The sequence below is a fragment of the Dermacentor silvarum genome, chromosome 6, assembly GCF_013339745.2.
Source record: "Dermacentor silvarum isolate Dsil-2018 chromosome 6, BIME_Dsil_1.4, whole genome shotgun sequence".
Classification (NCBI taxonomy): Eukaryota; Metazoa; Arthropoda; class Arachnida; order Ixodida; family Ixodidae; genus Dermacentor; species Dermacentor silvarum.
Genome location: NC_051159.1, coordinates 128,739,781 through 128,763,031, shown reverse-complemented (window position 1 = coordinate 128,763,031; position 23,251 = coordinate 128,739,781). Strand labels below are relative to the sequence as shown.

At 44.1% G+C, this 23,251-nt stretch overlaps 1 protein-coding gene across 1 annotated transcript in view; it reads right to left on the bottom strand.

The window, feature by feature from the left end:
* Nucleotides 1–3,190: 3,190 nt before the first annotated feature.
* LOC119455967 (histone-lysine N-methyltransferase 2A-like) overlaps nt 3,191–23,251 on the bottom strand; it is a 73,078-nt gene continuing 53,017 nt past the window's right edge. The window contains exons 27-34 of the mRNA XM_037717521.2: nt 20,682–23,086; nt 17,396–17,470; nt 15,232–15,356; nt 13,553–13,797; nt 11,936–12,065; nt 8,777–8,872; nt 5,604–5,671; nt 3,191–4,664 (exon numbers count right to left, since the gene is read on the bottom strand). Of these exons, the coding sequence (XP_037573449.1) occupies nt 4,559–4,664; nt 5,604–5,671; nt 8,777–8,872; nt 11,936–12,065; nt 13,553–13,797; nt 15,232–15,356; nt 17,396–17,470; nt 20,682–23,086 (3,250 nt within the window). The 3' untranslated portion in view covers nt 3,191–4,558. The remainder of the gene's footprint in view (nt 4,665–5,603; nt 5,672–8,776; nt 8,873–11,935; nt 12,066–13,552; nt 13,798–15,231; nt 15,357–17,395; nt 17,471–20,681; nt 23,087–23,251) is intronic.

Here is a 23,251-nt window from a genome sequence, read left to right as displayed (position 1 = left end):
GATCTTCCTTATTGCGTGTATCACGAAGGACACAAGGCAATGAGGCTCCAGGCAAGTGGCTTACAAAAAAAGAAAAAAAAATCTATCTTGCATTGTTAATTATAAGGCAAATTTCTTTTAATAACTATATAAAGTAGTGCCACTTTCCCTTCCATGCCTTTCCCTCTCGGCAAACAATGCCAGCAGTGCCATTGTGTTTATAGGGAAGCTCCAAATGCGAGTGTTATTGTCTGCTTGCTGCTGCACCAATGTTTCTTATCACATCATTCCTGTGCTCTTGTCTCAGCACCAGCTCACTCTCCCAGCAAAAATCCCTCGTCAATACCATAGAAGAAGGAAAGAAACTAAGAGGAATTGTCACACAATAAAGCTGAAGCCAGAAAAAGTCTGCCCAGCACATGATCATCTTGCAGTAGGTTTTAGTGTCTCCCACTGCCGTGCATTCTGTGCTTGCTCTTCAGAAAAGACAATGGGTCGGACAGCAATGTGCGGCCGCCGCACTTGCACGTTGCGACTAAGATAAATGTGTATGCTACAAGAAATTACTGAAGATTGCAAAGCATGTTGTGAGAATACGTGCACACAGTCCCTGGCAAAGCACACAAACAAGCACGCATCGGATAAAACCTACTGGGAACCAAACGCATTGGGCCACGAGTCTGCCAATTACAGCAGAGACTGAAGTCAGGTGTTGGGCTGACTTTGGGGACATAGGAGTGAGGACAAAAAGTGAAGGGAATCGCTTGCTTGCTACACCGGAGTAACAAGCAAGCACTAGCTCATTATTCAGGCACAACTTGCGGTTGTGAGTTTTGTCAGTAGAGCGTGAATGGAAAAATGAAGCCTCTACAGCTACCACGCCTCAATTAAAACAATTGTTCACACTCTTCTGGTTGGTGAAACACCTCAATATTTTTGCACACAAAAATAGAATGTTGAAGGGTAATTTTGCAATAAAAAAAAAAATTTCCCCCTTAAGAGGAAGCTTTAGTTCGGGTGTTTCTACTGCCACAGGATTTAAATGTAAAAGGAGAATTTGTTTTTCTCGGCGACCACAGCACCAAGTTTCACAAGGTTTTTTGCATTTGAAAGAACAACGTAAAATCTGGTGACTGCTGGTTTCGAATTTTTGATTTAGGTTGTAAATTTTATTAGAAATTGGCAAAAATCTGAAATTTTCAGAAAACGAAACCACCAGCTCTACAACTCTAACTCGGCAATGAAAAACGACATCACAAGTCTGTGCATTGCATCTAATAGTACATCTAAAGTGGACAAATATGACATATTACACACGTCTCAAAAAATTTTGTAATATGAAAATACAGCTTTTGCGGAATCCTTCTACACAACGTAACGAATTCACGTAAGGTATAAATTGACATATCGAATTTGTCCGCTTTGAATGATTTAATGGATGCCATTTACGGAACTGCGATAGCTGTTCTTGATGCAGAGCTAATAATTTGTAAACTTGTGCTTCTATTTTTTTTTAAGCTTTCGAATTTTTGAAAATTCCATTAGAAATTGAGGCCTTAAATTGAAATTGTGCTTCCAAAAGTCACTAGAATTTAACTTTCTCTCTCAAATGCAACAAATTCTAATAACATCGGTCCAGGGGTTATATCAGAAACGCATTTCTGCGTTTTAAATGTATTTGAATAGGCCGCATCAAAGTGAAACTAACAATTTGAGCCAGCGATGCAACCTAACATGATCGCAATATTTTCGTCAGGACAAAGAAATGCATAGCTCGCCACTGTCAAAATGTGCACGAAACGCTCCAGCGATTCAGATCTGTCAGCCAATAGGAGCGCTTCCTGTGTCCGTATGGCAGCAGTAATGAATGGCAATGCTAGTTTTTTCATTTTTTAAGCTCCTTTTGCTTTATTTGGCCACGGTGCAATATGGCACTATGGCTACTTGAAGGACAGATATCTCCTCTTTACAATGGTTCCGAAATGGCAGCGTTGCGTAAACGGAAAGTTGCGCTAGTCACGAGCTCAATTTTCTACCCGATTTCTGTTGACAGCTGCACTAGAAAAGTGCACTTTTCTCAACTTGCACGTCACTTTTCTTTATAATATTTCCCCACATGATAAAGGAACACCCAAAGGTTGTGAAAAAAAGAATTGAAAATTTTTAATGGTCAACCAGAATGGTGGATGGTAAACCCAATGCGGTGGGCGGTAATCCGGAGCAGTGGGTGCCATTTCCACCGCCGCTCATTGTAGGGAGAACCCCCGATATTCAGTGGAATCTCACTGAAACGATCTTCACAGGAACCGGGAACTAAAACGTATGATCCGAAAATCGTATTATCCATCACATACCGTGTTATGCAGAGCAGTATAACTCGACGTCACACGAACTGCAGCCAACTTTTATTCAGCAACGTTGAAATAGCTTGTCAGTTTTCACTGAACTTTCTTCTTTTCAATGTCAGTAAAAAGGTTCTTCTGGAATTTAAAAAAGGAAGCAACAGTTTCCTCCCTTAACTGAGCAGCGATGCACCGCACCACAGCGTTATACCGCTGATAGCGCACCGCGTGCATTTTTTTCTCCAGTGAAGCTGGGGCTTAACTCGTACTGATACCGAGCTGATACTGAGTTCGTGGGTTGTCGTAATGTTACTTAAACTAGTACACTGGAATATCAAGGTATAAATTTTTAAAATACCATTAAAAGCCCCCTTCTGCAGCCGTAATATCAAATTTCAGGTTAAAATGCGATTGCAATAAGTGTATGAAAATACATTGCTCTTATGGGATGTTGGAAAGGAAAAGAAAAACAAAAATATTATCCCAAAAACATATTATGCAGAATTGTATCAATGAGATTCCACTGTATAATATAATCAACACACGGTGGTCTGCTCCGGACCTATGTGGTTAAAATGTGGTCGCTGCAGCCGGGTATGGAACCCGTGACCTCATGACCAGCAGCAGAATGCTATAGCCACTAAGCCACCGTGGCAGGTTTTTATAGCATCTACATTCAGTAGTATTATGGGACCATCACAAGCTTAAGCTCATTACAGAAGCCCAGACAGGTCTCGTTTGACAGCCTGGCAGCCACACACCAATCCCTCAACTGCATATTTATGCAGATTATTCATGTCTGCCGCTTGAGGTGTTGAGGTTAAGCCCAGCAGACTGCCCTCAAAAGATTCAGAAACACAGCCAAGCAATTCAGAAAACAAACATCTTTATGTGTTCTTATATGTACAGTTTCAATCACTTCTACTAGGCCTAAAATGCAGCGGCAATAAATTCGCGACCTAAACATCACGTGCGTGCTAATAGAGGCATCACAACTTTTGCTTGGGAAAAAAGAGGGGGGGAAAAAAAGCACTCTAGCAACATACTTTACAATGTCATGTGTTGTCCACATAAGCCTCAGTAGCACGGTGCGGTAAAACATGCACAGTCAAAAGATCTAAAAACAAGTTACAATTGTTCATGTGCAGTTTTGCTCCCAAGCAACGACAATGAAAATGGCAGCAGGGCAGAGCTTGGGCACGCTTTTCCCAGGAGCCCTCGCCGAATGACTTGACGACAGAACAAAGTGTGTGCTCGCAAATACATGCAATAGTGACACTACAGATACACAAATCCAAAGATTCTGAACACAACAACCGATATACATATATATAATAATATATATATACTATAAGATGAGATATTTATAAATGTGCATATTTTACTGTTTTTCTCATTGCTGCTTTCTAATAGTGTCACAATAACTCCTCAAATTTGTTACAACGTTGTTGTCTCGTGCTCTCCTTGATGGTGGTAATTACAGCTAAAACTTCTATGCTATGTACAGGTTGACTTCCAGGGATCACAGTTGGCACCCGTAAAAACCACTCAAGGCACTTTCAGGTATCGTGTAACACATCACTCTTGATCTCACATTTTTCTCTCGTCGAATCAAAGAAACAAGGCGTCAGTGCATGTGCGCACATCTGCCTATCAGAAAAATATCTCTCGGGCATGAAGCCCGGGCTAACATGTTATCTGTAGCTCACTCCGTTATCTCTTCTTCAATAATTTGTGTTCTTACTTGCTCATTCATTTTTTTTTTTTCATTTTTACACAAGGTACCAAAGAGCAGGCTCGCACGACAACAAAGACAGGTGCCCATTCATCTGCTTTAGCACTTGCTAACACTAAGAAAAACTTGTTGTTCGCATTTATCAGAAAAAGAAATGTAAAAAAAGCATGCTACCATGCAATCATGGCACACACGTACTATACGTACATAGTGAGGGGGTTTCGCGTTTGTGGTGATGAAGTGGACAGGGAAACACGAAAGTGAGGAGTGATGACAATAATAATAATAATAATAATAATAATGACTGAATAATTATAATAATGCAACAAAGATGGGTGTGGACACAATGGCAGCAGTGAGGGCGAAGCTACAGACAGAAACAAAGGACTGGAGATAAAACCCTATGTACACACGTCCCACAATTTGTGTAAGCTCGATGCATGGGGACAACAGGCGCCACCACAGTGGCAGAGTTCCGTTATCGCAGTGTGCACGTGCCCACTTAGTTCAGAAACTTGCGGCACCTCCGGGAGCCACACGAGCACGGAATCTTGACGTCTTCGATGGGGAACTTATAGTCGTACGTCAGCTCCTCTCCTTTGAGAATGCTGGAAGGGGGAAAGGAAACCCGTTAGGAGTTCCCACAGGCATGCTGCACGAGGATGAGCCATAGTAGTTTGGTTCAGAATACTAGCACGGGAGGATGCTAAAGCTGGTGGAAAAGCTGGGATAACCACGTACAGGATTATGCAAATGTTTGCACCAATCATCGAAGCGTTATCTGATCAGTTTTCAGCATAGTCTCAGTATCAAACTTCGACACTCACGATATCCCGAGAGTGGTCCTGCAGACCAGCGCATACAACGTTATGAAAGTGTTTAAATAGCAGCATAACTGAGCGCAGTCAGCATAATATGCAGGCAATCGATAATAACGATGACAGCAGCAGATGATAAAAGTGTAATAAAAAAGCGGTGTCGTGCACTTCTCTTCTACCTTCAGTTCTCCACTGTCAGACATTTAAAACATTATTTAGATCTGACTACTCGATTAAGTATTTTCTTGCAGATCACTTAATGATAAAAAAATTGCTTACTTCAAGCCTTTAATGATGTGATGCCATTTCACTCTGAGGTCTACACCTTTCATGCACGTACACCTCATATCATACTGAAGCCTTTTTTCCACTCTAGTTAACAACCTTTCAGATAACGCACAATTTTCCGCGGTCCCCTGAAGTTCGTTATATAGATTTCACTGAAACGATGTGATAAACTAACAATGCATGCATGCTGCAAGCCCCGAGTGGGTTTCATCCTCTCTGGGCTTGGCATTGGCCTTAAATTCTCACACTGATCAGCAAATCTATACTTTGTTTCATATACAGCATGCAATGCTACTTAAGGCTAGAGATAGAGAGACCTCTCACTCCTCTTATTTGTGACCAAAATATAGTTTGTCACACATAAAAGAAAGATATATGTATGCGTCATGTAATTCAATGCATTATAAAGTGTGCTACAACACTCTGTTTTCAATTACTCACCTTCTCAGTGCGAATATCACAATATGTTTCTTGTTGTCCACAGAAATCACCTTTGAGTAACAGTTGGGCTGCAAACCAGAAACATCAAAAAGAAAATATAAGTACATGTGCTCGCTTATAGGCCCCCGGAGGAAGGAGGACAAAAGGAAAGCAACAGAGCTTACAAGCAGCTCAGCTACACATAAAATTAAGCAAAGCATACATAAGTCAAATACAGCAGATTCTTCTTATTTAAAACTGTGAGGAGACTGAATCTGTTTGAATGAAGTCAAATTCTGAACTGATGGGTGCACCTTTAAGAGGAAGCTTTAGCGCAGGAGCTCCTATCTAAATACAGTAGAACCCCGCTGATACGTTTTTCACGGGACCTTAAAAAAAAAAAAAAAAAAAAAAAGAACAAGAAAACGTAAGAGCCAGAAAACGCAAGAGCCGAGAAACAGGAAAACTTTAGAAATAAGAGTAGTGGTGAACTGTACACAATTTTAATTCCTAAGTTTGAAAACAAGTCGCATTTTCGCCCGAAAGCCAAAGCACTGATCGCAATAGCAAATTAGCAGACAGCTATACAAAGTACGGATAGTAGTTTCCTCGTCCGTATAAACTTGTAAACATTCACTTATTAACAATATTAACAAGCATGGTGCCAGCACGCACAGGCAAACATGAAGACATCACACTCGATGAGTGTGCATGCACGGTGTCAAAACGCTGGTGTGAGGAAGCGCGGCACCAGCAGCAAGCAGTGTGACCTTCGTGCTGTCAATCGCTTCAACGCAAATCTGAGCGCCGAGAACACACAGCATGCACAAAGCTACAAGCCACCGACGCACCTACACTGCCTACTCTGCCTCCAACGCAGATCGCTTGCAAGATACAGCCCTCGCGGCTGTGCAGTACGCAGTCGGTGCTAGAGTACAACCCATCCGTGCCTCGAGCATGACTGCGCATGCGCGAGATTTAGCAACAGTTGTTGGCACCCCTCGCACACTTTCACTCGCACATACAGCATACGGCGCGCAGCAACCAATTTTGCCGCCCCAACGCTGACACCATCTTTAAATAGCAAATACGGACCTCAAAGGCCATGCTTTTGCTGGCGGAAACTGCAAATGCGTCATAGGTGTGACCCCCGGCACTTTGGGTGGCCAATTACCTCGTCAAGCCACCAAGCCAAGCGACATGAAAAGTCAACATGGCCGATCGGGCAGGCGCGGGGTGGCAGTTCGCAACGCATGATATGGGAACGGTCCCACATGTGCGACGCAACAGCTGGGTTACCAATGCATTGGGTCCCATGAGAGCTATGCCGGGACCGGCCGAAAACGATGTAACAGCCAGGAAAATGCAGCACCCGAGAACGTATCAGCGGGATTCTACTGTAGTTAAACCTCGATATAACGTAGTTGCTCAAATCGGCAATTTGCTTCGTCAATCGAAAGTTCCGTATATAGAAATTCAACCCTTTATGCAAATAAGTACAGTTGCAGATGCATTTTTGTTACACAGAAAAGGCCACAAAAATTATCGGGCAATCGGTAAACGCAAATTTGAATGAGAAAAAATTCAATTTAGTTAAATTTGGTAGCCGGCAACGAAAGATACTGTTTTATGCCGTATCAACAATATTTTCACATTGGCGATACAAAGGGAAGCCAGCCAGCCACACTCTCACGTCTACTCCCCCCCCCCCCCTTCCCGCAGCTGATACTGTCGCCCACAGTGGGATGACGCTATCATGGAAAGCACTGGCAGTGAGGAGCGAATGCTTGGTCTGGCTCTTGCTTCAACGCATTTCTGAAACTCGAGATTATGCAACCTCCAGTACTAAACGCGTGGGAAGACACTGCACACGATGCCACACCAGCTTGGCACGCGCGGCATATGACCTTAAAAAACAGTGCCCGCGAGCTGCGTATGCACTCTGCTGCACAGACAGTCATGCGCAGCCACAGCTGCGCTAGAAAACGAGACGCGCACCAACCTGCCCTTTACGCTTTAAACAAGATAAGCTGCAAAATCATAGATCAAATGTGTCTGCATGAGATGCTCTAACAAATGGAAGTTGCAGAACTGCAATATCTGTTTTTGGTGCAGAGTTACAAAAATGTAAATCTTGTGCTTATAATTTTCTTTAAGCTTGCTAATTTTGTAAAAAATTCGGGGCACTAACTAAATAAAAACTTTGCTTCCTCAAGTTGCTAGAATTTACCTTTCTCTCTCAACTGCAACAAGTTTCATTCAAATCAGCCCAGAAGTGCTCAAAAAGGCATTTCTGCATTTTACATGTACAGTCAAATCTCGATGTAACAAAGTACTTGCAACGAAAAACTTTGTCATATCAAAAATTTCATTACACCGAGGTTTCGTTAATTCAATAGAACTAAGGGAAATAAAATAGTTTGTTACATTGCGAATTTCATTAAATTGAGGTTCATTATATCGAGGTTTTACTGTACCTTAATAGGGAAATTGGAGTTTGCTCTGACCTGAAGCTTTCCCTTAAGCTAAGCTACGACATACTCTGCAAGTTACCGCACAGCAAACACACCAAGCGGACCTGACCCCATGCTAGCATAGGTCTCGTTGCTATGCCGATGGCCACATGGTGGCACAATGCCTTTGTAGTATAAAACTTGTCTCCCACTCCTCCCAAAAAAGTGATGCAAGACCAGAAACAAGACAAGGTGAAGCACAGGAGAATTCAGCCCACACAGCTGTAGCTGATTATGAAAGAAAGGGCGCACCCACGCTCAACGCAGCATACATGACCACATCAGCTGGTGTTAATAATGTATGCATTCATGATGCCGATCAGACAAGCGGCTTCTCCACAAGAAGGAAATTACCCTGTCATTACTGTGTGAATTCTGGAATTCTGGTACACCCTGTGCCAGCCATTCCATAAGGAAGGAATCTATAGTATCTTAACATGTTTGGAACAGACCAGTTCTTAAAACAAGCTTTATCTACAAATTATTAATAAATGGTGGTTTAAAAATGCATGAGAGTTATGAACACATTACAGCCATGTTGAAATTGAAAAGTGAATTCCTCTTGGCCACTGAAGCTGAGTGGTTGAGGTAACTAAAAACTGCTATTCATCAAAGAATAGCAGTTTTAGGAGCTGAACCTGAAACACCGACGACAATAATGTCTGGCTTGTGCACACTCACCTCACAAGAGTGGTTGATGAACCTGGCGGCATTGCCATGCATCGTGGCATCAACAACCTCATGGTCATCAATGCGGAACATGTAACAACCAATCCCCTGCAAACAACAATTGGCCACAATCAGTTTAACTTTCACAAGTGCAGATGCAACTGCACAGATTGTCATCATAGCCAAAATGAGTCAACAGTCACATGTTGCAGCAAAGGCTTGATACAGTGAGGCTATACTAGGCTAAACAAGCTTGTTTCAATCACAAGTTTTATTACGTTGAGAGTTGCACATTCTAGCAGTTCAAAGAGCTCTTCACAGTCCCACTGGATCACCAGCTAACAAACTAAATCGGCATACTCTAACCCTAAGTACAAGGATTCGGATCAACAAAACTTTAGGCTGCCATTGTGACAGAATTGTGACAGTGCTTGCCTAATTACAGATGTGTGTCACTCCCTGACTTTCTGCCACATACAATCTACAAGGTAAATGTGTTTTGACAAATGCATCAGTCTAACGTGCCAGGAAACCAGTTACAGTCAACGACCCATTTTTCAAACACCTGATAATTCGGCCGCCTTCGCGGCACGGCCACATACCCCTTAAAGCTAATGTATAAGGATGTCTGAAATTTCGGACGCTGAAACTTTTTGCCGTCCGATTTTCTCAATTTTTTGCTCTGACTAAAGGTTCAAAATGGCAATAATCGAAGCCACCACCGCTGCCATTTTAATGACCTTGCAGCATCGAAGCAGCGCTCTTGCATGCTGATATGCTAGCCACCGCACACTACGGCAACTCTATGCCTAGCTGCTTTGATGTTTGCTGCCGTGCTTTTCATTTAAAGAATTCACCGATATCAGCAACGCTTGTGCTTACTCCGCTTTTGTCATTTTCGACAATGGCTTCGAAGCACGGAAAGCATGCAAAGGATCAAGTGTTGCATAATGCCGGTTCCCGAAAGTCAGCTTCGCTGCAATACAGCGGTATTACGCGGTTAAGCATACGCCATGTATTGCGATGAAGCATATCAAGAGCGAAAAGGGGCCACTGTCGCGGAACACATGCATTCTTAGCTTATGCATGCATGCACCCGCAGTCTCCTGTCCCAGTTTGAGCACTGATACACATAATAAGTGTACTAGCAGGCCTTCAGAGCTGTTTCGAATGTGCCTGTGGTGATTTGAGCCCTTGAGGACATGTGTTCATTTTTACAAAATGCCTAATTATTCAAACATTTTCGTTACCCCTAGAGGCTCCGAAAAATCAAACGCCGACTGTATTAAAACTCAAAAATTAGGTGAAGAAGTAACACCAAATCCTTTATCAAAAAACGGTGAACATGAATGAGTAGACTTACTTTATTATCCTCTAATCATCCCATCTGAAGTAGCAAGCCCTGTATTTAAGCAGGGCTGACATCATCTAGCTTTCATTAAGCTCTCTCAATGAGTAAAAGCCACACCCAAACTGATTAAACACACTTCCCACCATGCTGGTTCCCACAATGGATGGTGCACGTGCGGTCGATGCCTAGGACGGGAGGTCACATTATTTGCTGGGGGTGCGAGTGAAGTCGAGAAGTTAAGGTAGGAAGGCTTGTGCCATTTGATAAGCACATTTCAAGGTCTCCAGAGACACAAGCAATGTGCAGTCCATTTAGCTGCAAGTCAAGGTCACCGCAGAAGTTTAGACTGCGCGAGCTTAAATCATTCTATCCTCCATCCAGCAACTGCACATATGAACTTGGTACGCTTGCTATAGTTCTCGGCTGGTCGCCAACGGACCTCGACGCTGCTTCTATGGCCCTCAGTTCAGCCTGTGTGTGTAATCTCGGGCCCAATCACCAACGAGCAACTCGTACTTCAGCATAGCAACAAACTTCTTGCGATGGTTTGCTGACTGCCTGCCACACCAGCCAGCAGCGAGTTTTTGTTGTGGCTAAATGCTTTGGCTTGTAGGGCTAACCAGCACAGCTTTAGCAACCAAAGTTAATGTTTGGTGTCCAGTTGATGCAGATCTAGTTGCAGCAGCCACATGGCTCTCAGGAAGCCAACGAACCACCTCTCCAGCAAAAACGAAAGTATGAGAGAGAACTTGAATGGCTCCAACTTTTCTCACGGCTGTCATTTTTTTGACATAGCGCACGTGGATCATGTCCATAAAATCAAGCGTCCTAAGTATTGGTCACAAATTTTGGTTCAACATGGTGGCAGTACTGCAGGATTGTTCAAATAATCGAGCAGGTATAAAAAATCGGTCGGCGAGTGTAAATGAACGTCTTTGGCTTGTGGTGGCTATGAGTCATGTCAACGGCAATGCGAGTTGCTCACCGGAACCGATAGTACTCGTTGTTAAACTTATATATTCATTTGTTCCAACTACTTAAAAAATTCTGAAAACTGAAATGTAAACCGAAAAAAAAAAAAAAAAACTTGAATAGCACAGCATTCGATTGAATGTACGAAAATGTTGAATATTTGCACAATCCTAGCCTGTACACATTTTAAGGTTACTCTCTTAATTAAATACTGGGACGGAGCTGGGCACAGCAGTGATAGTCTGACAGTGTTGTCAGCCAAACCATGTGGGCCTTATAGCGCTTTCTCTGGTTACGTGTTCTCTGCTGGTGTAAAGGTTTTGGCAGCGACACAAATTTCATAACGCTATTTTCCCTGGAAGGTGTCGTTAACTTTGCCACCAAATTTTCATTGGGACTGCTGTCATCGCCGCCCTTGCTGTTCACATTCCAACCGGTATACCACTAAAACACCAATGCTAAAGCTCATATGCACAAGATGAAACATTTATCATATCCTGGCGAGCATTACCTTGAAAGAGAAAACTCAAAATTGTCATCTGCCTGAAAGTAACATAAAACTACAAATGGCTTTCACAGAAGGAAAGCTTTGCAGTTGAAAATTTGTCCTGGTCCGTGGAAATGAACCCGGAACCAACTCTGAGGAACCCATGTGGGTTCCCTTTGCCGCTTCAAAAATCTTTCCAAACCTTGCGGATTTCTGCAGAACCAGTTTGCCTTATTCAGCCTTATTTTCGTGACAAACCAAGACACCCATCAAATTTAATAATTTTTTAAATTCGTGCACAATATTGACAAATTTCACAGAAAATCCCCCAAGCACTTAAAAAAAAAAAAAAATAACCCACCTTGCTCTCGTAGTATTTCTCCCTCTTGTCCGTGAGGGCTGCTCGGATCACTTCTCCAGCGTACTCAATTATCATCTCTCCGCCATCAATGTTGCGCTTGCAGTACAGGCCTCTTCCATGAATGTTTGACCTACGAGGGAACAAAGATAAAACACACATTGGACAACAGGAATAACGCAGCCTTTTTTTTTTTTGCTGCAAACCTTGTGTGCTATTTAGGTTGCTCTACCTTCAGCAATCTGGTGCCTTACATACACCCCAGTCACACAAGGCACTTTCGACCGTGATCAAGGCTAACCGGGATCAAATTTCTCGAATGCGATTGGCTCCTTTGCACAAGCTGCTAAAGGAAGCCAATTGCAATAGTGAAACTCAATCTCAATTGGGCTTGCTCACGCTCCAAAATGTCCCATGTGACTGGGGTATGAGCAATGGCATATTTGCATTAATATAAATCATGTGGCAAAGAACTATTCACCCAGAACATAAATAAACAAAATATTAGTTATAAAGTGAACCATGGCCGTGGGCCTAAAATAATTTTAGCGTGGGACAGCTGCATGGAAAAAATGTATTCCGTTTTGGGATTTTACATGCCAAAACCACTGTCCAATGAGGCTCACCATACTGGGGGACTCTGAATTAATTTTAACCACTTGCGCGTGTTTTTGCATTGCACCCCCGGCAATATGAAGCCGCTGCAACCGGGATCAAACTCGCAACCTCGAGCTCAGCAGTGCAGTGCCATAGCCGCTGAGCTACTGCAGTGCATCACGTAAGAAACCACGCAGTCGCTCTTTGCAGTAATGAATGGTGTCTTCAGCCTGGTTTGCTCTACTGTGACATTTTAAAGATAGAAAGCAGGCCCACACCCACTTTCACACATGTAGGTCTGTCTTCCTCTCATGGCACTGAAAGGGTGGTTTTACTGCACAGCTCAGTTGTCTAGTGGCTGAGCTTGCTGTGTGCAAAAAGGATGAATTGGGAGAAATAAATGTCTCGCATTGTATTTGGTATAACTCTAAATATTATGTGACGTGCTGCTTTTAAGTTACAAATGAAAAAAAAGTGTCATGCTATATTCATGCAAATATAACCAGCACTTTAATTAGAAGATTGCTTTTAACAACAACCAAAATAGAATTTTAGATATCTTTTTAGGAGATACTAAACCACCACGACAGGTGTAGTGTTGGTCTCCAGATGCACCTTTGAGGTATGTCTAGTACATTCCCCCATGTATTGGGGGAGTGTACATGTATGCGTGCAAAAAAAAAAAAAAAAAAAACTGCGAAATGGCCGTACTACCTTACTGTTGTTCAGACTTCCACTGTGAAACTGAAAATACCAGCTTGTTTTACCCATTACCCATTGCCTTGAAAATTTCTGTCATCTCCCTTCAGACAATTAGTGAAACTATGTTTAGCAGGTGGAGAACACTACACTAACTAGACTTTAACATATGGCTGTTGCAAAATATTTGGCTAGTTTCGAATGTTCAAAAATGACAAATAGTTCCTTCTTGAATACAAATAACATAGTGTGTAGCACTCAATCCGTATTTGAAACTTCGAATGCTCACCCACCCCTATCAGACTGTTTTGCAATGAAGCCTACCTGTAGACACCGACAGCCTCCTTGGCGGTGTTCTTGAGGTGCCGGAAGCGCATGGCCATGGGAAGATCCAAGCTAGTCAGGCGCCGGGATGACTTGTGCAGAACCTCCACCTCATCTCCGTTGTCATTGCTTGGATCGTATCGGGGCGGCGACCGATGTGCAGACGCCAGGAACTTGAACATGTCGTGGTGTCCCCGCGACTTGAAGCCCTCCAGACGTGCGCAGCCTGACGGGTTCTCTGGCAACTGCAGCGTTGAAATTGCAATTACATTTTGCACTCTTGTACTAAGTAACCAAAACCGTGCTATACTCGCCAACAACTTTTTCTGGCTATGAAGGCAAAGGAACTAAAGCATCCATGTAGCACTGCTGCCAGAAATTGTCCCACAACTTCACAAGAAGTTTTCCAGTGTTATAAATAAGAAAACATGGTTGCTTTGTATATATACTCTAGTGTTTAAAGTGTAATACAGTAAAACCCGTTAACTTGAAGCTGTAAAAAATTCAAAATTTTAGATAAGTGGAGTACTGAGATATGTGAAATAGAGCCCGCTAACCAAGCATAGATGGCATGGAGCCTTTCCAAAATGGCACCAGTAATATTCTCTGTTGATGAATTTTATGTGACCCAGCAGCTTGCATGACTCGGCACGTTGGCGTCTATGGCAACAGCGTTATGGCACTATGCCAGAGACCGAGTCGGGACTGAGTCGGACAATTGATAATAATGCAAGACTTCAAGTGTATCATTCAAAGAGTTCATCACTGTTTCTAAAGCCGAGTCCGTATATAACGAACTACTGATATAACAACCACTTCTTGCGGAACTATCAAGTTCGTTGTAAACGGGTTCGACTGTATCAGAGTTCAAGTTAACGAGGGTTTACTGTATTGCCGAGTTGGTAAGGACATTTTAGTTTTTACTTTGCTCGTTTGACTTCTGGCTTGAGTGGGGCTGCACGTTTTATTCTCCTTTGAAAAGCAAAATGACATATGCATCCTCTGGTGACTATTTTTTCGTGCACTAAATAGCTACTCAGCTTATGACAATATCTTAGACTTATGACAATATCTCAGCAACAAATTACTGTTAAACAAAGCGAATGGTGTGTGTCGTTTAAACTGAGGCTGCCTTTGTGGAAGGAAACAAGCTACACAAGGTCAGGAAAACCAAAAAATGGCATCAAACTTGCCTGGAAGCCTTCATAGCCAGACAAAATGTTTAGAGCTGGCCAGAAAACACAGGCAGTGCATGAAATATTTGCCAAGCGTCGTTCACATAACCTTCATTTCTTATCAAAACTTTCCTACAGTGAAATGTGGAGTAAACCAGAAGGCACAACTGTTTTGCTGCAACCAAACCAATATTTTTCTGGCATTGCCACGGACAATACATATTTATCATTTATTCTAGACGAAACAGACAAGTCATGCACCCAAAAAGTGGTATTAAGATGCATGCGCTACAAAATGCCATCTGTGTGAAATTTGCGTATTAGCGAGCCAGCGGTTTAACTAGATGAGTCACGTACATCTGCCATTCTTATTAACAAAGCATATGGCATATCTTCTTGTTTGCGTCGACTTTTTGTTTGGACAAACTGATTAAGTAGCATTTTGAGCATGCAACACTTGACACCACAGCACTCGGCTCATTATGTGCTGTCAATAAAACTTGCCTTGGTGCTGTTCCGCTTGTGGTACTTGAAGATGTAGTTCTCACAGTTGTCAGCCCCTCGCAGCTGCTCTGTGAGGTACACAACAGCCTTGTGCGTGAGACCCATCATGGCAAAGCCGTCCACATCTGCATAGCACGTGAAACGAAACAAGCTAAATAAATACACTGATTACAGACATCAACCTGAAACTAAAATTGAGCCACCAAAGCCAGGGGGGTATTATATGATACTGTATGAAAACTGGCCGGCATTAATGACTAGGTTCCTAAGAACCAGATTGGAGGCATTCGAACTCTATTTTATCTGGCCTACTGCACTCCTGCTGGCATTGTCAGTCTTTTCTCCTCGCAATGTTTGGTACTATGCAGTCAACTTGAGCAGCTTTTATCACTGTGGGCTGTTTAGCCCCCAGACAGCTCAGAAGGCGACGCTTGGGTTGAACAGCATACTGTAAGGCTAGGCTTGCTGATGGCGAACAACTGCTCTTCCAACTTTTTAAACCGTTGATTGCTGGGTGTGTTGGGCATTTCTGCCCACTATGTACCATTATCCAAGGTTAATCAATTTACAAGATGAATCAAATTCAATTTCTGTCAATGTAACACATTAGTAGGCGTTACATCCAAGTTGTATGTATTGGCGATATGCTGCTGAACATTCTACAAATCTTCTTGATCCCAATAATCAAACAAAAGCAATGGCTATTCTGATTAATGATATTAATTGGGATGATTAGTGCCTTATTGTATAGAAACAGAATCTGTGCTAGTTTATGAGGAGACGCTTAAAAATGTCTTTTGCACACAACACATCAGAAGACCTTCCTTGTGTGATACTCTTGTGCCAGTCCGCCATGTGATTCAAGACGCGCGCCGTACGAGCAACATTGACTGCTAACCTAAATCATGGCACCTGTCACACACAAACAAAAGCCGGGATTAAATTTCAGTTTGATCAACTCCTGTGTTGATGACGTGACCAGCACGTAAGGGTTTTCAAGGTTGCAAATTATCTCTGCAAAGGCAAGGTGCGAGCGGAAATTGTGACATGGCTAAACTCTGCCATGGCAAGCGGTATGTACAGATACACAAACAAGATAAAACTGGCACAGCACCTAAAGCATTAATCAGCAAAGTTGATTAAAATGTCCTCAGTTAAGCTGTCAAAACTGAACAAATATGTGCTCTCACACATCACACACATATTTATTTCTAATTTGTACAGTAATTATTTCATTCAGTTTCAATAATAAAATCTGCATTGTTTAAGTTCCCATCAAGGCTTGATGACTGCTATGAGACATTCCTTGCTCTTTGCATTCCACAGTTTCCTGATGCCTCAATGGTGTACCTGGCTGGAGTGTCAATTTTCAGAAGGGAAGGCCCTAGGTTCGAAAGTGGTTGAGGTGCTTTTTGTTTTCAAGATTTAAGTATATTTTATTTCATCTTGGCCATGACTACATGCCGATAATCATTACTGGAAAGCTACTACTAGTACAGCAATGATTTAGAGCACCATTGAGACTGCATCTGAAAATTCCCAAAACAGCTATGTTACTAAAAGCACAAGACCCTCTTAGAACTTTTAAATTAAGAGAAAGGTTATTAATCAGTGTCGAATCAAGAGGACTCAGTCATATAAACAACAACAGATCTTTCAGCTTCAGGAAGGAATCATCGCATTTTTACGCAAACAGACACTATGTATGCAAAAGCATCCAATAGTTTAGGAAACTAAAATCCACACACAGATGTGGTTTGACGAGATGTGCCTGCAAGCAATTCATTTTGCTATGTCATCACTTAGCTGCTCCTGCTCCTCAATGTGGTGTAAATGGCATGACTTGAGATCTTTTTGCACTTTACAGTGCTAATGCCCCAGCTCAGGTATCTTCATCTCGTTTTGTCATAATCACATTTCCTTGACTGAAGAAGTCACCAGAAAGGAAAAATTGTGTCCTCAAGATTTTATCCCAGGTCCATGATGCATGAGCCTCTCATGTCTTTGTCACCGTGCTATCGCCATCGCTTTCTTTTGAGATGTCCTCAACGATTTTTTAATCTCAGGTTCATACAGCCGGCATTGCTGTCGTAAAGCTGAGGAACAAGGCACACATTACAGACAAGAAATGACAGATGGAACAAAAGACAATCATCTCACTTACCGTCATTAGTTAAGGGTTGCATGTTGGCGCCAGCACGGGCATCCTGAAGCTTTTCGAAAAGGTATCGCCATACCTCTACAGAGAGATAGAGAGACACAAAACAAACAATGACATTGTGAATGGAAGGTTTCAACAATAACAGCTTTACAATGGCACTTAACTCAGCACCAAGCGTCGATAAACACTTCATTGTTTGAAATGTGCCGAACCTACTTAAAATGAGTTCAGCACACTGTCCCTACTGATTTCCACTGTACCACTCCTTTTTGTTGTGATACTGTTCTTAACGCAACATGCAAAAGATCTGAGCTAAGGCCTAAAAACAAGTTCTTGGCATTCTACAACTTACAACATTACCCTGCTGTTTGCACAGCGCAGCTACAGTTGAACCTTGTTATGGCAAACAGGAATAACACCAACTCTTGCTGAAGTTTTATATAATTCACATGCATTTAACAGTATCTGTAGTGAACCTGCTTGAGCGTGTTCTGGATATATTGAACTCTTCAGCATTAAAACACGCTTTCCCCAAATGCATGAGGCAGGCTTCTCTGCAGCACATCAACACTTGGCGGTGTTGTGGAAGGTGCGAGAGACTCGTTACTGCATGCAAGCAAGCGAGCAACTTTCACGTCCTATGCACTGAAAGCGTCACTCTTAGTGTAACAGCATAAACACTCAATGAAATAGTCAACCTTGGTGCATGGTCTACTAATGATATTGGAGCCGATGGCTGTGCACCCCACCCTCCGTTGCGGCCTCGCACAGCACTCTGTAAAGATGTATTCACATGACGAAGCAAATCGCGTTTTGAGCTTGTGGATTTCATATCACATGCTCATATGTCACCCATTCCCGCAGCACTTCCTCGGTTTGTGCGAAGCATTTTGCAATACGGCAGAAAGCCAAATCACCGTTGGAATTTTCGGCTCGGTCGCTCATGCTTCTGGGAGCCGCAATTGGCTTGCTCCATCCATGCTGTCATCCTCTGTCGTGTGAACGCTAGCTGCGAAGTGATCCGACGCACATTACACGTCACGTGACTGATTCGTCCGCAATTACATTCGTCATGTGAATCCAGCTCAAATGCTGCTTGTTCTGTGCAGCGAGGTAATCGATGTTGTACATGGTTTAGCATTCAGCATGGCGGAAAACACTAGGAAGCACAGAGCTCTCATATATGCGGCGAAGTCACAATAGCCTTAAACATACCTGAGAATATTAAGATTCGTGAAAATCCCAGGGGTGGGGACGTGGGGGACAGCATATATTTTCATAAACTTTTCCTTTAGTGGCATAAATATGGACTTTATTAACAATGACCGCACTTTAGACAGAGCATCCCCCCCCCCCCCCCCCCACGCAGCGGCACACTTAGAACACCAGATTAGCAACGCTGACCTACTCAGGGACTTTGCTGTTGCCGATTTCACCTGCTTTGGGAACTATACTGAATAAACTTGCTCAACGCAAGTACCCCCCCTCTGGTATATGGCATCTTGCGCCCCTCCATCTTTGAATGCCTTTAAAGCTTTTTCGCAAACAGAACTTTTTCTTAAAACATGATGCAACATTAATAAAATCGTAGAATGAGTCTAAATTCATAAACCTCATGAAAAATATAGCAGATTTGGCAGGTATGCTGACAATTTTTCTGGCATAATTTTCCACCAACGAATTTCAGTTATGCCAAACTGCGTGGGAACTTTTGTGCTGCTCTACATAATGAGGTTTGACTGTAGGTGCAGCATCACAGCAAAGCAAACTAGGAGTGAGAAGGAGCAAGCTGGTGAATAAGTACTCAATTTTAGAATGGGTTGTTTGGGTGCCTTTAATGATGGATATTTACGAATAGCGTAGAATAGAAAAAAGCAGAAAAACAATTAATTCAAAATTCCCTACATACTTTGTTATTTTGGAAAGATCTTTTCCACTAATACTGACCCTAAATAAAGAAGAGTTTAACGTAATAGCTGAACGAGCAGCTAACTATTTGTTGGTGTGGACCCTGCGCAGGCACTGCCGGCATTGTGTAACTAGGGGTGTTCGAAAAGCAAAATTTCCAATTCGGATCGAATATGAATATTCAAGAAAAACAATCCCCGAATATAGAATCAAATATTTTAATTTTCAATACAGTGAAATATAAAGTTAGCACGGGTCATCTTGGTAAAAAGAGGCTTACTGACATTATTTACATGGCTTATTTACAGGCATATTTAAATGCATGCAATGCCATTCGCAAATGGGTATCCTGTAAACTGAGGAGCTTGTATAAACGAGAAACTGCTTTTCAGTTATCTCGTGCACCGTGACAATGACAGTAATGAAGAAAAAGGAACAGCACATCACCAGATGCATGTAGAGTGTTGATTTCGTTCAAAGAGAGAAGTGCGATACTACAGCACTGCACATTGCTTTGTAGGGATAGAAGTATGGTGTGAATTGCCAAATCGAGACAACAAACTTGTACATACAGTATATAGACTCCTGTAAGGGCCGCACTTCTTTTTCACAATTTTGACAATTTTGAAGATGTGTGGCCTTTACACGGGACCAAACTTTTTGGTGAAAATGGTGCTGGCACAGCCGATGACTTGTACACACCCCAGATCCATTACATCAAAGGTCAACGCACAGCTCTCGCCATTTAGTAGTGACATGCAGAAGCACGCAGCATGTGAAAATTCACCGATGCACGTGTGAGGCATCGGGACGGCACCAAACGCGATTGCTTCTGCGTCAGAATTTTTTTTCCCCATACTTTGGGATGCCAAGTTGGGGGTGCTGCCCTTACATGGGTGCAACCCTTACATGAGTCTATACGATAGGCTGCCTAAAAGGAAGCCATACATAATGCACGACTGAAACATACTGAGCAGAAGTTACCTGCCCCATGCATTCGCTCAGGAACTGTTGCCCCGGCGCAGCAACTGAAACTCCCATGCAGAAGACGAATTTCAAACAGTCCTCACTCCCATCGTTCTCTCCCCTTTCATGGCCCAATAAGTGTTGTGATCTCTTACATATTTGAAAAAACAAATATTCAACAATTTTAAATAGTGAATTCTCGAATACCAAAAACATTTCAATTTGTATTCAAAATTTTGAATACTCGCATACCCCTACAAAAAATAAATCACATATCAGCCATAGACAACTACAACACACACTATCTGCTGGTAATGCTGCCAACAAATACACAGGATGCAACACCAAGCAAGCAAACAAGAGCAAGGGGCAGTAGGTAACTCAAAAACATGCACAAAGAAAAGGAGTCCCATACCATGTGCATCAGGTGAAGAGTGCAAAAAGCCATCCTCGCTGCTGATTTCATAGACAATGTAGGGCCGGTCAAAGTGTGACGAGCGCATCTCCTCCTGCAGTGGCACTGCTGGAGGAAGCATTCCCACCGTGCTATGCACAGGTTCCTTGCCTTCTGGAGGCACGGCCGTGGATGATGTTGGAGGGCACGGCTCAGGATCACCGTCAGTCGGCCAGCCATCCTGCAGAATGCGCTGAGCCGCTTTTTGGAGCAGCGCAAAGATGGACTCTGCACCGAGAGAACCCGAGTCGCCCGCACCACGAGGACTTTCCTGGGGGCTCGGGCTGAATGGTGGCTGTGGCGGCGGCAGAAGCACTGGTGACACGCGTCCCGGTCCGCTGAGGAACTCCGTTGATGAGTCTGGCTCGGGGTAAACCTCGGGGGACGGGGCACTGCGTGGTGCGTCAGTTGCTGCTGGCAACACTGGTGGAGAAGGAGCCGAAGTTGTGCTTGTTGGCGTGACTACTGGCACTGCTGGTGGGGAGGTGGTTGTTGCAGATGCAACTTTCACAGTGTCACTAACAGCAGTAACTGCAGCAGCAGAGGTCGCCGCTGTACGCACTGGCAGAACGACGCACTTAGAGCACTGTTCCCGAGCCACAAACGTTTGGCTTTGGGCCACAATAGTCTTTGCCACCTGTTTCCCGGACTGCAGCAGCCGCTTCCGCATCATGGCTGCCTTGGCACACTGTTTCTGGGCAAGCATGTTGCGGTGGGCATTTGCATAACAGGGAACACGCTTGGGCGTCGAGCATGCCCTGGCACCTGGTGCTGGCCCAGTGTTCACCATGGAGGTCTGACTGGTGATTGATGTCATGAGCCCTGCAGAGGCCACACCGGGGGCCATGACACCAGCATTTGCTACAAGCCCACTACCTGCTACGAGGGGCACCTGGCTGCACACACCAGGCGACTGCAAAGCAAGGGGCATTACAGGTGCCGGAGCCTGGCCTCCGAGGCCACCGATGAATGCAAGCGGTGGCGCTGCTGGCTGCATAAAGGGCGCTGCCACCAGAGGCAGTGAGCCCAGGTAGGCGACTTGAGCCCCTGCTGCCATGCTCAGCGTAGACACACAATTTTCAAGTCGGTAGTGCTGCCGTGGTATGATGATGGTGCCGCCTGGCACTTCATACACCTCAAACTTGTCACAGCTCACGCTCGTCATGTTTATGGTTGACGGGAACTGGTTGATCATGGGAAAATTGTAGGCATACGGGGAGTAGCTGACCAGGGGCTGCGTGGCGGCCACAGGGGGAATGCCGAGGCAGGGAGATTGGGCCTGCAGGGCTGGTGGCACCATCGAGGTTGCTCGCTGCTGTTGGTGATGCTGGTGATGATTATGATGATGATGATGATGCTGTTGCTGCTGCTGCTGCTGCGGTGGCTGATGCTGGTGTTGATGGGGTTGCTGCTGGCAAGAGGCAGGCCTCGACCTCTGTTGACAACCCTGGGACTGGGAACCTGGCACCTTGGGCAAGATGGTCTTGGGGGAAGCAGCTGGCCGCGACCGTGCCCGGCCGGGTGTCATAGCCAGTTTGCTAGCCACTGTCTTGGCTGTCCGGTTTTCACAGGTGCACCCACACACACTTTGCTGCTGCTGTTTCACAGGTTTCGCAACACACTTCGGAGTAGACAACGTTGCACCACTGCTAGCAAGTTGCTGCCCACTGCTCTGAACCGAGACATGTGCCTCGGGGGATGGCACAGTTGACACCAGAGGTGGCTCGATGACCCCCCGGGCGCTATCCCGATGCAAAGGCTGCTGGTCCTTGCCACCGACCGCAGGGGCAGTCACTGTCTCGCACTTGGCTACGTCACTACTCCTCACTGATTTGTCCTGGCGCACTGTCAATGACTGGTCTGCCACAGCAGGAGGTGTTGCGGATGTCGCTGCCTCTGCAAGCTCACTACTACCACTATTTACACTGGTTGTCGGTGCAACACTGCTGCTACTGCCGCTACAGCCATCAGTACTTCTGGTCGAAGCAGCCACCGGGTCACACGACCTCGATATGTTCTCCAGGAGCTCAGCAAAGTCCATCTGGCTGTCGCTGCTTTGGACGCACCGAGCAAGTTCATCAAGGATTTTGGCATCGAGGTCATCCAAGTCAGGGGCAGGCGGAGCAGGCAAGTTGTCACTCGATGACACACTGAGCCCACCGCCTGTGCTATCACAGTTTGCAGACGAAATATCACATTGTGCGAGGGCACTACCACCAGAGGGCGGGTCATCATGTGCAGTGGTCACATTTATTCCCCAGTCCTCCTCGCATGGCGGAGGGCGTGGTGGACGCACCTCATATGTCCGGCACACATACACCACTCGCTGCCTAGGATTCTGGGTGCTCCAGAACATGCGCCGACACCTGCACAATGCAAATAAAACATGCAGATTGTGTGTTTTTTTTCCCCCACAAAGGCACTGTGCAAGAAAAGCCAAGAAACACCACTCTTGGTCGTCAGCCACCTGCTATAAAGCTTTAAAGGGACACTAAACAGAAAAATAAGCAGAGCTGTGCCAATACATTACC